At 38.5% G+C, this 11,263-nt stretch overlaps 1 protein-coding gene across 6 annotated transcripts in view; it reads right to left on the bottom strand.

The window, feature by feature from the left end:
* Unc80 (unc-80 homolog, NALCN channel complex subunit) overlaps window positions 1–11,263 on the bottom strand; it is a 176,704-nt gene that overhangs the window by 1,949 nt on the left and 163,492 nt on the right. For 5 of the 6 annotated variants that reach the window (XM_035441010.1, XM_035441013.1, XM_035441011.1 and 2 more), the window contains 4 exons: window positions 10,556–10,694; window positions 8,164–8,220; window positions 1,291–1,372; window positions 145–256 (listed from right to left, as the gene is read on the bottom strand). In XM_035441010.1, coding sequence (XP_035296901.1) covers window positions 145–256; window positions 1,291–1,372; window positions 8,164–8,220; window positions 10,556–10,694 — 390 coding nt within the window. The remainder of the gene's footprint in view (window positions 1–144; window positions 257–1,290; window positions 1,373–8,163; window positions 8,221–10,555; window positions 10,695–11,263) is intronic. The other variant, XM_035441015.1, reaches the window with a different exon arrangement.

Below are 11,263 nucleotides of genomic sequence, written 5' to 3'. Positions count from 1 at the left end.
GTAAAGTTTTCTGGGAAACTTATCCTAAGACTTCCCCCAAAATGAGGTTATTTGTATCTTCTCACTTTCAGTAGGCCTTCCAGGCCAAGCTGCCTACCATCACACAGTGGTGCAATCAGAAGGGACACCTAAGGCCTCACTCACCAGAAGGCTTTGTTTTAGGTTGAATGCTCCTGCGAGTGGTAGACAGTCGAGCCCCATGGCGGTTTCTGGGTTCAGTTTGAGTCTTCTGCCTTGACAGGAGAGGGCGTCTTAGCTGAAGAAAACAGATAAAATAAAATTCGCAAGAAAGGCCAACTGCCTGGGAACAGATCCTCTGCTCACGTGACCCTCACTTGACAGTCCTACTTGTTCTTTCCGATAGCCTTGGAACATTAATGAATTTGAAATGCCAAATTTGAGAGTTTCAGTGGATAGAAAACCAAAAATAATACTTAATACCTGCCTTTTGCTCACCTAAAACTATCGTTGAACATCTCTCAGAGAGATTTATTAAGAAACCAAGCCTCTAGCAAAACACTGGAGCCTCACTCAGACTTTTATTTAGGAAACAATGTATGAGGCAGGAGTGGTGGTGCATTCCTGGAGTCCCAGGACCTCATGAGGCCAAGGCAGGAGGATTGGGTGTGACACCAGTTTAGACTGTGTGGTGAAACCATGTATGAAAATTGAGAAATGAGAGGAGACAGGTGTGAGGGAGAAATGGAAGAAGGGAGCAGAGGGAAAGGCGAATGATGAAAGGGTTGATAAAGGGCAGAATCCCACCTAGTGAAATGTGTACACTACCACCACTTCCAGGCTGGATTCCAATTCTGTGTAACCCAGGCTGGTACTGAACTCATAACCCTCCTCCCTCAGCCTCCTATGTTCTGGAAATACAGGTATTGTACCACAACACACAGATGAAAATAATGATCTTCTAATTCAATATTAAATTAAATCTCCAACATCAGAGTGAGAAAGGACCTGTCTCTGACTCTGTAAAAGCAGATATTGGGTTAACACTGTAATAATCAGTGCAAGCACTGCCAGTGAGTTTGTCTAGGAAAGAAGCTTCCAAATGGAGAACAAGAAGATCTATCAGCCGACTTCCTTTATCAAATAATCACCTTTGCACAACAAAAGCCTCATGTGCTCAGCTTGCCCAAGCATTTACCACACTTTAAGGTTGCTGTGCAGAGCTTATTTCAGGCAAGAAGGCTGGGTCTGATCCTAACAAACACAGGCATTAACAAGCAAGTGGATCTTCTCTCTTCTAGGATGACTCTTAGCATCTCAGGGTCTCCTTACCTGCCTCAGGCCCCTTTTCCTCCCCAGTGGCTGCTGCAGGAGGAGGTTCTGCTGACCAGGTTCACTCTGTACACTTGCCACCCTGCCAAGCATCAACAGCATTAGTCTACCGTGGAGACAGTGAAGAAGACCATTCTCTGGTGGGTGTTAGCCAAAACCACTTGTATGGAACAGTCACTTCAAAGATACCATTATCTTTGAAGGATGGTTGGGAAAGAGTCCCTGGGGTAGGGGTTTTCAAAGGCTTGGAAAGGAGGACAAGGCCTTGTAGCCCCAAGCTGTCAAAATTGAGATTCTGATTTCAGTCACCGATGCTGTATCTATCATTCAGCAGGACGTTGGTTCAATCACACCCCTGGTTTGGAAGCCATCAAAAGGCTTAACATGTCATATTCTAATCTCAATTTTTTTTCCAAGGGGAATGGAAACGCTGGTGACAAATACACACAAACAACTCTGTCACACGATGGGAACACCTGTTTTAAAACTTCCGATTTAAATGAAAAGAAGATGGACAGATATTGAACACATCAGACACAGAATCCATTTGGGTGAAGGGACACATTCAACACATGTTTGCAGCCTGAAGTCTGTGACAGCTGAGCAAATAGCCACATGGGTAGAAAATTTAAAGATATTTGAAAACTATTTTAGATTTAAAAGGCTGGCAAAGTGAACTGGCAGGACAGCTCAATTAGCTGCACTCAAGTGGACTGTGCAGTTGATAAAAGGAACAGTCTGCTCCCCCCAAATTACTGTGTATGTGTGTCTCATAAGCAAAAATGACTACTGACAGGGTCTGCTACTTTAGTGTTGGTGACGCTGAACATACTGAAATGGGCCCATGATTCTTTTTCATTCTCCATGCATGGATCATATATCTACAATGGGAGAGAGAATGAAAAGAGAAACACACTGTGCCCTATATGGTATTTTAATTCTGTGGTTGATGTCAATGTGATTAATTGATTTCTGGTTAAATGATGTCTTTGCCTTTGCAAAAAGGAGAGTCATCTACAGATATCGTTAGGGTAAAACATCCCACAGAGCAACCCAGTCAGCAATTGTCCAGGAAAAAAGTAGAGTAAAAAAAAATGATTGCATCTACACATTTCTGTTTTTTTTTAATGTGCTACATAAACACCTCACTGCACTTTTGATCCAAGAAATTAGTGGCAAGATGGACATTCTGATGCTTCTCATGTACTAACGACAGACTAATAATTGCAGTTGGTACAGTCAAAGCTTTCATTTAGTTGAAGTCCAACTTATATTCTTACTAGAAGAAAAAAAAACAATGACTCAATAAGATCTGTCAAATTTCCTATGTAATAGGGATATGATTACACCCTACGATGTATGCAACACAAAATTCTACAAAGGATACCAAAAAAGAAGTGTTTAACACTTCTTTTCTTCCCCCCAATCAAGTTCACCAGATTGATGAATGTCATCTTTATGTGACTTTGTAGTGTGTTTGAAGGACTCTATGCTAAAGGAACAGTACAGCACATTTTGATCATCAATCCACTCTATGTTGCTGTCATGTCTGAAATGACATCTCCTTATTAATTGTCCATTTTAACCTGTGTGTGTTAAGTTGGAAAGCATATATATGCACATAAGTAGAAAGACATTTCTCCCAATACCAAGCAAAGCTACCATTGGAATGGATTCTTCATTGACATCTAGATGTTACCTCAGTTCCCTTGGCCATAAAGGGAGGTCGATACTTACCAACTACCTCCCATTAAGGTAGAGAAAAGAAGTTAGTTGATGTAAAATGGTTTGTGTATGAAAAGTGACATATATAGCATGCTTTCTTGTTTTACATTTGTTGTCTGTAATGACATTGCTTCTAGGATATTAAGAGGAAGTAGGTAATACATTTTGAAAATAATGGGACAGAGAAAATGAATCTGAGGCAGTCCTCTTGTCTTATTTTTATTTAGTAATCTGAGATTTCAAGAAAAAATGGTACAAGAAAATAAAAATATACGTTACTTGGAGAGTTAAATGTCACAACATAACAGTAATTTCATGATGGTTACTCCAGGGGAAGATCATGAATATCAACATTTCTCTATGGACAGAGAGGCTTATAGCTGAGAAATCTATCAAGTGTCTTTAGTAATTGGCTTTTCTATGAAAATAAAATAGGGATGTATGCATCAAAAATGAAATTATAGAACATCTACCCGGAATACATTCCAGGCAATAAATTACAATTGCCCTAGAGATATGATGTTGAAATTTCTACTTGCCCCATCAATGAATTAAGTCATGTGAATAACAAACAGCTAAGAAGCTAACAATGAATGTAATGTAGACAAAATTTTCATATCTTGGAGTTTATTTCAAACTGGAACTAAATATAAGAATTAGCTTCAAATTAGCTACAACTGGGAGAAAGCCAAGCTCTTTGTACTAAGAACCTATCTGTACTATGCTCTGCTTTCTATTTTAAGAGTCTTCATCTACCACAGATATAATAATCAAAATTATTTTCCTCATCAAGGAGCTACTACATTTATTGGGTAGTCTCAAATCTTAAAAGTGTACTTTAGTAGGCAACTAAATCCTTCTGAATAACTGAAATACCTATTTCATGTACAACAGTTATGAAAAACAACTGATCAGATACTAAAAACTTGATCTTACGGAGAACACTGGTTTCTTGGAAGCGTTAATTTTAGGAACGACAGCTGATTTTTATTGTGTTAACCAAACAGGGTGAAACAATAATTCTAAAAGCTAGTAAAACTTTCCAAATTTAAACTAACATAAAGTAAATAACCTTTTGTTGTAGAAGGCCATAGTCTCCGTATGTTACCCCTGCGGGCCTGGAATGTGCCATGCACCTGCTTGCAGCCTTCCCAAATGCTAGGACTACATGACAGACTGAGTTGGCATGCCTTTCCTTCCCTCATGTTTCTGAGTTCCTATCATTTGGCAAATGATAGTAAGATCCAGATTTTAGAGAAGAAAATTCAAACAGGTACAGCAGAATTGGTGTGATTCAAACTGTCTTCAAAAACTAGTTCCTATTTAGAATACAAGGAAGCAATTCATAAACTAGGGGAATTTGGCCAATGTTCAGAAAATGAATCTGATAAGATTAGCTCCTTTTTCATTGTTGCAGCATAATGGCCTGCAAATAAGTGTATATTTCCTAATTATATGCCTGATAATATTTCTTTAAATAAGGGCTATGTAAACGAGGAGACATTCAGTAATGTAAGGATAATTTGTGTCACTTAAATTATAAAAAAATAAACTATGTATTGCAGTATATCATATATTACATAAATTAAAAGTTAAGCAGACATGCCGGATGACAACACTGCCTGGTTAGTAAATTGGTTGTTTATTGCTTCTTTCTCTACTTCTGGCTTCAGCTTTACTTTGGTTATAGCGCTGTAGAAGTGGGACGTAACACATGCGGCACAGCCATTTATCCTGAGTGATGCCTTGCAGTGGGAACTCATGAAATCAACACAAAAGGAGCAGCAGGCACACAGCAGGAAAGCAAAAAAGACCAAAGCTTAGGTCTCCCTTTCACAAAACCATCATTGTTTAAGTGTATTTAGCCTTCACAGCACCCAAGACAATATATTTTAAATGCTAAAGAAAGACTAGAGTTTCAGATCAGATTGTAAGGAACAACTCAGTTTTAGACATTGTCTGAGAACTGACGTAGCAATGGCAAAGAGCACAGTGTGTGTCCCAGTGCACATCTTGGCCCCACCTTTGCAGCTGTATTAAAGGCAGGTGGGAATCTCCCTTGTGTTTTAAGAGTACCTGGCAAATTTTCATGCTTTGAGGCTGTGTACGAGCATGAGGTGGGCACTACTGTAACACAGGTTATTGCTATCTAATCTAGACTATAGTCTTGTTCACACTTGGACTGTATGCTTCATTTTCGCTGTCATTAAACTTTTCTAAGAATAAAATGCCATGATAATTTCTTTTTAAATTAAGAGTTCACTGTTGACTCCTGCTGTTTAAAATATCCTAACATGTCTAAACTAAATCTGGTTCTCAAATATAAACATCTAGCCTTAAAAACTTAAATAACTTTTCTCAAGCTCTATTATTCCAGAGGGAAAGTATGCCCTTAGTGTGTGTGTGTGTGTGTGTGTGTGTGTGTGTGTGTGTGTGTGTGTGTGTGTGTTTTAGGAACCCCCACAATGAATTTTCATGTCTCTCAGAGCAGCACTCTCCAAAGAAGAAAAATCTTCCATGGAATTTTGATTTGGCTTATTAATTTCCAATGAAAGTTTTGAGAAAAGGAAATAGACAGAAAACAATGTTTCTGATAAGAATTTCGGGACTGAGTCTTTAAAAGAAGGGTATTAGTGCAATTTAGTAAATATCTCAGAAGTTTCTAATTAGTGTATACATTTTTTTCAGTACCCACCCATTTTATCTGATTATCTTGGTCTCTTCCTCACTCAGCCTATTCAATCCAACTTGCCTTTTTTGTCTAAAACAAGTGGCCTGGCCGAAGCAAAGTACTATAAAAGTCAAGCAAAGATTGGTGTGTGTGTGTGTGTGTGTGTGTGTGTGTGTGTGTGTGTGTGTGTGTGTGGTGTGTGTGTGTGTAGCAGGGTTTACTGGTTTCCTTTCAGGATGCCTCTTGGTAAGCTTGGGTCAGCTTTTCTTCAGGATAACTTTGAGTGTATTTCAGGGCCTAAGTACTAAAGTGTATGTTAAATTGTAATTCACATGGTTATTGCCTTCTATTTCTGGATTTTAAGAATGTGCATATAGAATTCTTATACTAAGAAAGAAGAAAGCCTGCAAACAAAAAATATAAAAACATGCCATTTCATAAACCCCCTTTTTAGTAAATGCCCAAACTTCCTCTCCTCCAAAGAGAACTTGCTGACATGATGGCATTCAAGAGATACAGTTTGCAGCATATGGCAAAGGTGGATGTGCGAGTGGTTGGTGGGAAGCCTCCACATTCATAAATTATTTCAGAATCCAAAGCAAATTGTTCATCTTTCCATTTCTTAATGACCACAGCTAGGCCTGGTGACTAACACCAAGGTCCAAAGGAAAACTAGGTTGTTGTTGCCAGCAACAACAGATCAACAGCAGTTGTTTTAAGATGGTCATCAAAATACTAACAGGATCAGTTCACATGGAGATGAAGTCTCTGACACTGGCTCTGAACTTATCTTGGTACCTAGTACAAACACAGAAGTTCCTCCCTTTGCACTGGACCTGCACAGAAGGAGTTAGTTCAACTAACTCCAGTCATTTGAACCCTGAGCCTGCCAAGTCCTTCAGAATATTAATAAAAAAAACTCTACCCCTGTCTGCTCTCATGCACATTGTCCTGGGATCTCGGTTAGCAGAAGTAGAGTCTGGACTAAACGTTCAGCACAAAACCATCTAAATTGGAGCCTGACTAATACTTTCTACCCTCCATCAGCCACTGATCCTAGCTTCTGAAATTAAGGTTTCCTATTCCATATGCAGTTTTAGGTTTAAACAACTCCATCCTTGAAAGTACAGAAGCCCTGCTAGACTTTGTTGAAAGTTCTTCAGACACCACAACCAGTTAGGGGAAACCTTCTCCAGGACTATTTCTCAACCTGCCTTGCCCTACAGCTCCTGCTGATTAAGGTTGCTCTCTGTAGCACTTCCACATTTACCAATAAGAGACTAATCTGTCCAAGCAAGGGCTCGCAAACACAAATGAATGTCATGAATTATGGATCCAGTAAAGAAAAAAAATAGACCTGATGATGGACTAAATTTCCCATTTTCAGTTGAAGAAGAAAATGTGAAATCCAAACAAGATGCGAAGAAAACAAAAGACAGCCTTTCACAGGAACGGCCTCTCAACATTTCCTCATCTTTGTAACAAAGCAATAAACACGGGGGTATTGTACTCACTAAGTAATGCAGCCCTGGGAGTACTTTCTCCTGAAATGGGACAAAGACACTCTACAGATGAACAAGAAGCATTGCCCCTAATGAGGATTAGTTGAGAGGTGTAAATCAACAGCACAAGATTAGGAATGTTTGACGTGGTTTATCTGAGTGTTAAAGGTGCAGTACCCATTTCTGAAGGCTTAAACAAATAGTCTAGGTATGCTATGGTTTCTGTTGCACGACTTCTCTTATTACTTAACAAGAAAAGTTTGCAATGGGTTTTTCATGGCAAGCTTTTGAGTCATCTTTGTGCTAGAACCAGTATTCTAGATATGTGTTTGAACAAGCTACAATAACGGTATGCCAAACAGCATGCAGCCACGAGAAGCAATCCCACAAGTTGCAGTGACATTGCTATTCTCACAGCATCACTGTTTGCTTACCATCTGTGGTATCATTTAAAAGATCTTGAGTACAGGGGCTCCCTGAGGGGGAGTTGTACTAAAAAGACCCCCCCAAAACAATTCTCAGGGATCAGCATGGAAATGAATGATTAGATATGAGAAATTTAACATTTGTATAACAAACTTTTGGGAAGGTACCGGGTATTGGACCCAGGGTCTAGCACACTTTAAGCTCATGTTACTTCCAATGAACTACATACACTCCTAGCTCTTGGTATATCAAACATTTTAGACATTCATTAGATGTGTCCCATAGAGAAATCTGCAAGGTTTTTGTTTTTTTTTTTTTTATTGAGGATTTTAGACTATTTGTGATTGCTCTCTGGAGCTGTCTGTAAAGAAGGAGGGTCTGCTACACCTTTGACTCCAGGCTCGTGTGTTCATGAACAACAAGGGCGAGGGATGGAAATAGATACCAAGACGGGAAAGAGAAGACGGAGGAGACAGAGTGACGGAGGTGACAGGGAACAGCTAGTTTCCCAGCACAGACACCAATAGACAGGTAGCTTTGACACTGTACCTAGAGAGGCTGCCCTCGGCGGCCAGGCCCTGGGAGTCATCGAGGACATTAGGTTCACTGCAGGAGGGGTAGGGAGATGAAGCATTTAGGGAAAGAAAATGCATAAAGAAAAAATAAAAAGAAGAAAAAAAAAAGGAAAAGGGAAAGGGGGAAAAAGCATGCAATTTTCTGTTTCCAAGAACTGAAAATAATTTAACAGAACAAGGAAGGAAAAGGAGACAGTCAACCATTTCACCTTGTGCTGGGTTTGTCAAGACATAGGACTCAAGGCAATGGGGGAAGGAAAGACTAGATGGGTACGACTCTCAGAGGAGTGGTCTGTTTATTGGTCAAGAGTTAAAATGAGCTCCAAACACATGAGCTCTGAAATGTATTGCAGAGTAGATCTGTAGAAGATGAGTCTATGAGTTCTTTGGTAGCCATTTGGCTAGCTGGTTATTATTTTTTAACATATCATATGGACACAGTATTTCAATGACCAGACCCCACATTTTCTTGTACATCCTAACATTACTACACAGAAACCACTTACCATGAATGGCCACAACCAAAGTCTGGAAACTGATGCCATTAAGAAAAGCAAAGAAAGAGCCCAACTTCCCCTGCTAATTTTGCAATGAAAATATCAGTAAACAAATGGAAGGTATCTTCAAAACATTATAAAGAACTCACATTGGCCTCTCTATTCTATACTCTCTAGTGAGGGAGGCCTGTCATTTGGTGAGTGAATAATAATTTATCCACTCATTTGGAGATAACTGAACTGATATTTGTGAGCACAGTTGTGTTATAGTTTATCCACTTTCCCCTCAGGTCTAGCACTGAGCTAGGCAACCATAAGGCATTCAATATACCTGTTAAATTGTGTATAATTACACATCTACAAAACTGAAAGGTATTACTGAAGATCTGAGTGCAAAACTAGTCTCTGTCCCCAGGAAGAGGATCACTTTTTTGGTAGTGGACAAAGACAGTGTTCCCTTCTCCAGTTTTCCAGAATATAATTCAAGATCCAAATGATTCATTATGGTATATCCTTTTTAACTTCTAGGATATGTTTATATTAGATAAAATTTCTCTGAAAATAAGTTGGTCTATTATTATGCACCTGGAAAAAGAATCAGTAGTTTGATTTATTTTTAATAGCTCAAAACCTCTCTAATTAAAATCTGTTACTCTAAATACAAACATGTGACTAGTGAACAATTAAGAATAAATGAATAGTTACCAGTATTAACTGCTTATGTTGCTTTTTGGGATTCATCATTTGGCTTTTTGGATACACATTTTATTTATAAAATCTTTTTGCCCAAAGGGAAATTATCAAGTGTTAGGTTATGTGAACTATTTATTGAGTGGTTTGGGTATAGTATACTCCTGTAAATAAACCAGCTTAATTTGAACAGAATCATATATCCCTATTGATATTATGTTCTATGTGTGACTTGTACAACAGTGAGTCTAAGGGTATTAAAAAAAAAACAGTGGCTAGAAATATAGCTCAGTGACATAGCATGCATTAGGCCGTATTACAAAAACATAAACTAACACACTAAAAATCAGGCAACACCAATTCTTTGAAAGAATCCAAATTCTTGATAGGAAAATATCTGTTTTAAAAAGTAGACTAACTCTTACATCAGATCATTTTTTGTATTGTAATTTTATTTAAAATAGGTGGAATTCAAATATGTGTGTTTATTTAAATATAAATTTAAGTTTTAATCATGTAAACTATGTAGACTTGTTTTCCCCAGGTATAAAAAGTTTAAAAGCTAAGAGCCCCCAAATGTATTTATTAAATTCCACTCTTACATGGCAGGGAACACCAAAGGAAATGCTTTAAATGGTTTAGTCATTGAATCTTAGAGTTGCTGATACAGAAGTTCCCCTTCAGATCACTTTATCCTACTTCAGCATGTAGCTGGAAAATTGTGAGCTGTATTTAAGTGGCCTTCCCATGGTCCGCACAGTGTCAGAGGCATATTTTCTGCTTGGTGAAGCATTTCTACATGCAGCTCAACTGCAGAAGGTAAACTCACAAAGTATCAGGTACTAACTACTCTTGCCAAATATTCATTATTGCCTGATGATAAACCTGACATGTAAGGATGGCATTGACCAGAAGAAAAGGATTGTATTTCTATTTTTGCACATTTCAATAAAAAATAATACTTGGACCTGAAGGTGTGGTCTCATTTCAAAGCCTGACTTACAAATTTACAACTATTATCCATAGGAACCTATTTGAAAGTGATTTCTTGGACATATTCTCTAGAAACATCACCCATGTTTTCTTCTCCTTCTGTTTTTACAGGATAATGTTAGTGTATTTTCCAAATTCCTTCTTTTGCCCCCAAGTACAGAGTATAAGACAGGCATAGGCCTTTACCTTTGGCTGGGTAACATGCCCACCTCAGCCTGAGGTGCAGACATGCTGGAGACGTGGCTGGAGAACCGCCTCCTTCCAAGGGCACTCAAGAGAGAAGCTTCCTGTTCACTTACCACACTGGGCATGCTCACGGAATCATCTGAAAGTGCGAAGGGATCAATGTTCCAAAACCATGATAGCTACCAGAAAACTGCAACCAAAGTGGTACTTGAGTTCCATTCTTGGCTTGGGTACAACCTTGGGGCTGTCTCTAAATCTAAACAATCATAGACATCTTTGTACATATAATAAACTAACACCATAAATGAACCAATGGTAGTTCTTCACGTCTACACATCCCCCCCCCCACTGTAGCAGCCTTCACAAAAACACATACAAGCTTCTTATTCACTTTTATAAGTACAAACCAATGTGTACCCACAAATTGAAGATTTCATAAAAGCTAGACTGCAGATACATGTTTAAAGACTATTGCCGGAATAGTTCAATTGGAGGTTGTTTTTTTAATAAGTCAATTCTTTGACATTAGAAAGTTACTCAGTCCATTTAATGATTTCTAACTTGCTGATATTAGGAAAATATTTGAAAACTGTTACATCCTGAAGTGCTTATTTTAATCTAAATTTTAAAGAGGCCCCCATTTCTTATAGGTGCAGAAATTAATGTACCCAAATCTATATGTAAGTTAGCTTTAGTAAGGTATTTACA

The sequence above is a fragment of the Cricetulus griseus genome, chromosome 2 (genome assembly GCF_003668045.3).
Source record: "Cricetulus griseus strain 17A/GY chromosome 2, alternate assembly CriGri-PICRH-1.0, whole genome shotgun sequence".
In the NCBI taxonomy this organism is placed as follows: Eukaryota; Metazoa; Chordata; class Mammalia; order Rodentia; family Cricetidae; genus Cricetulus; species Cricetulus griseus.
This window is presented reverse-complemented; position numbering and strand designations above follow the sequence as displayed.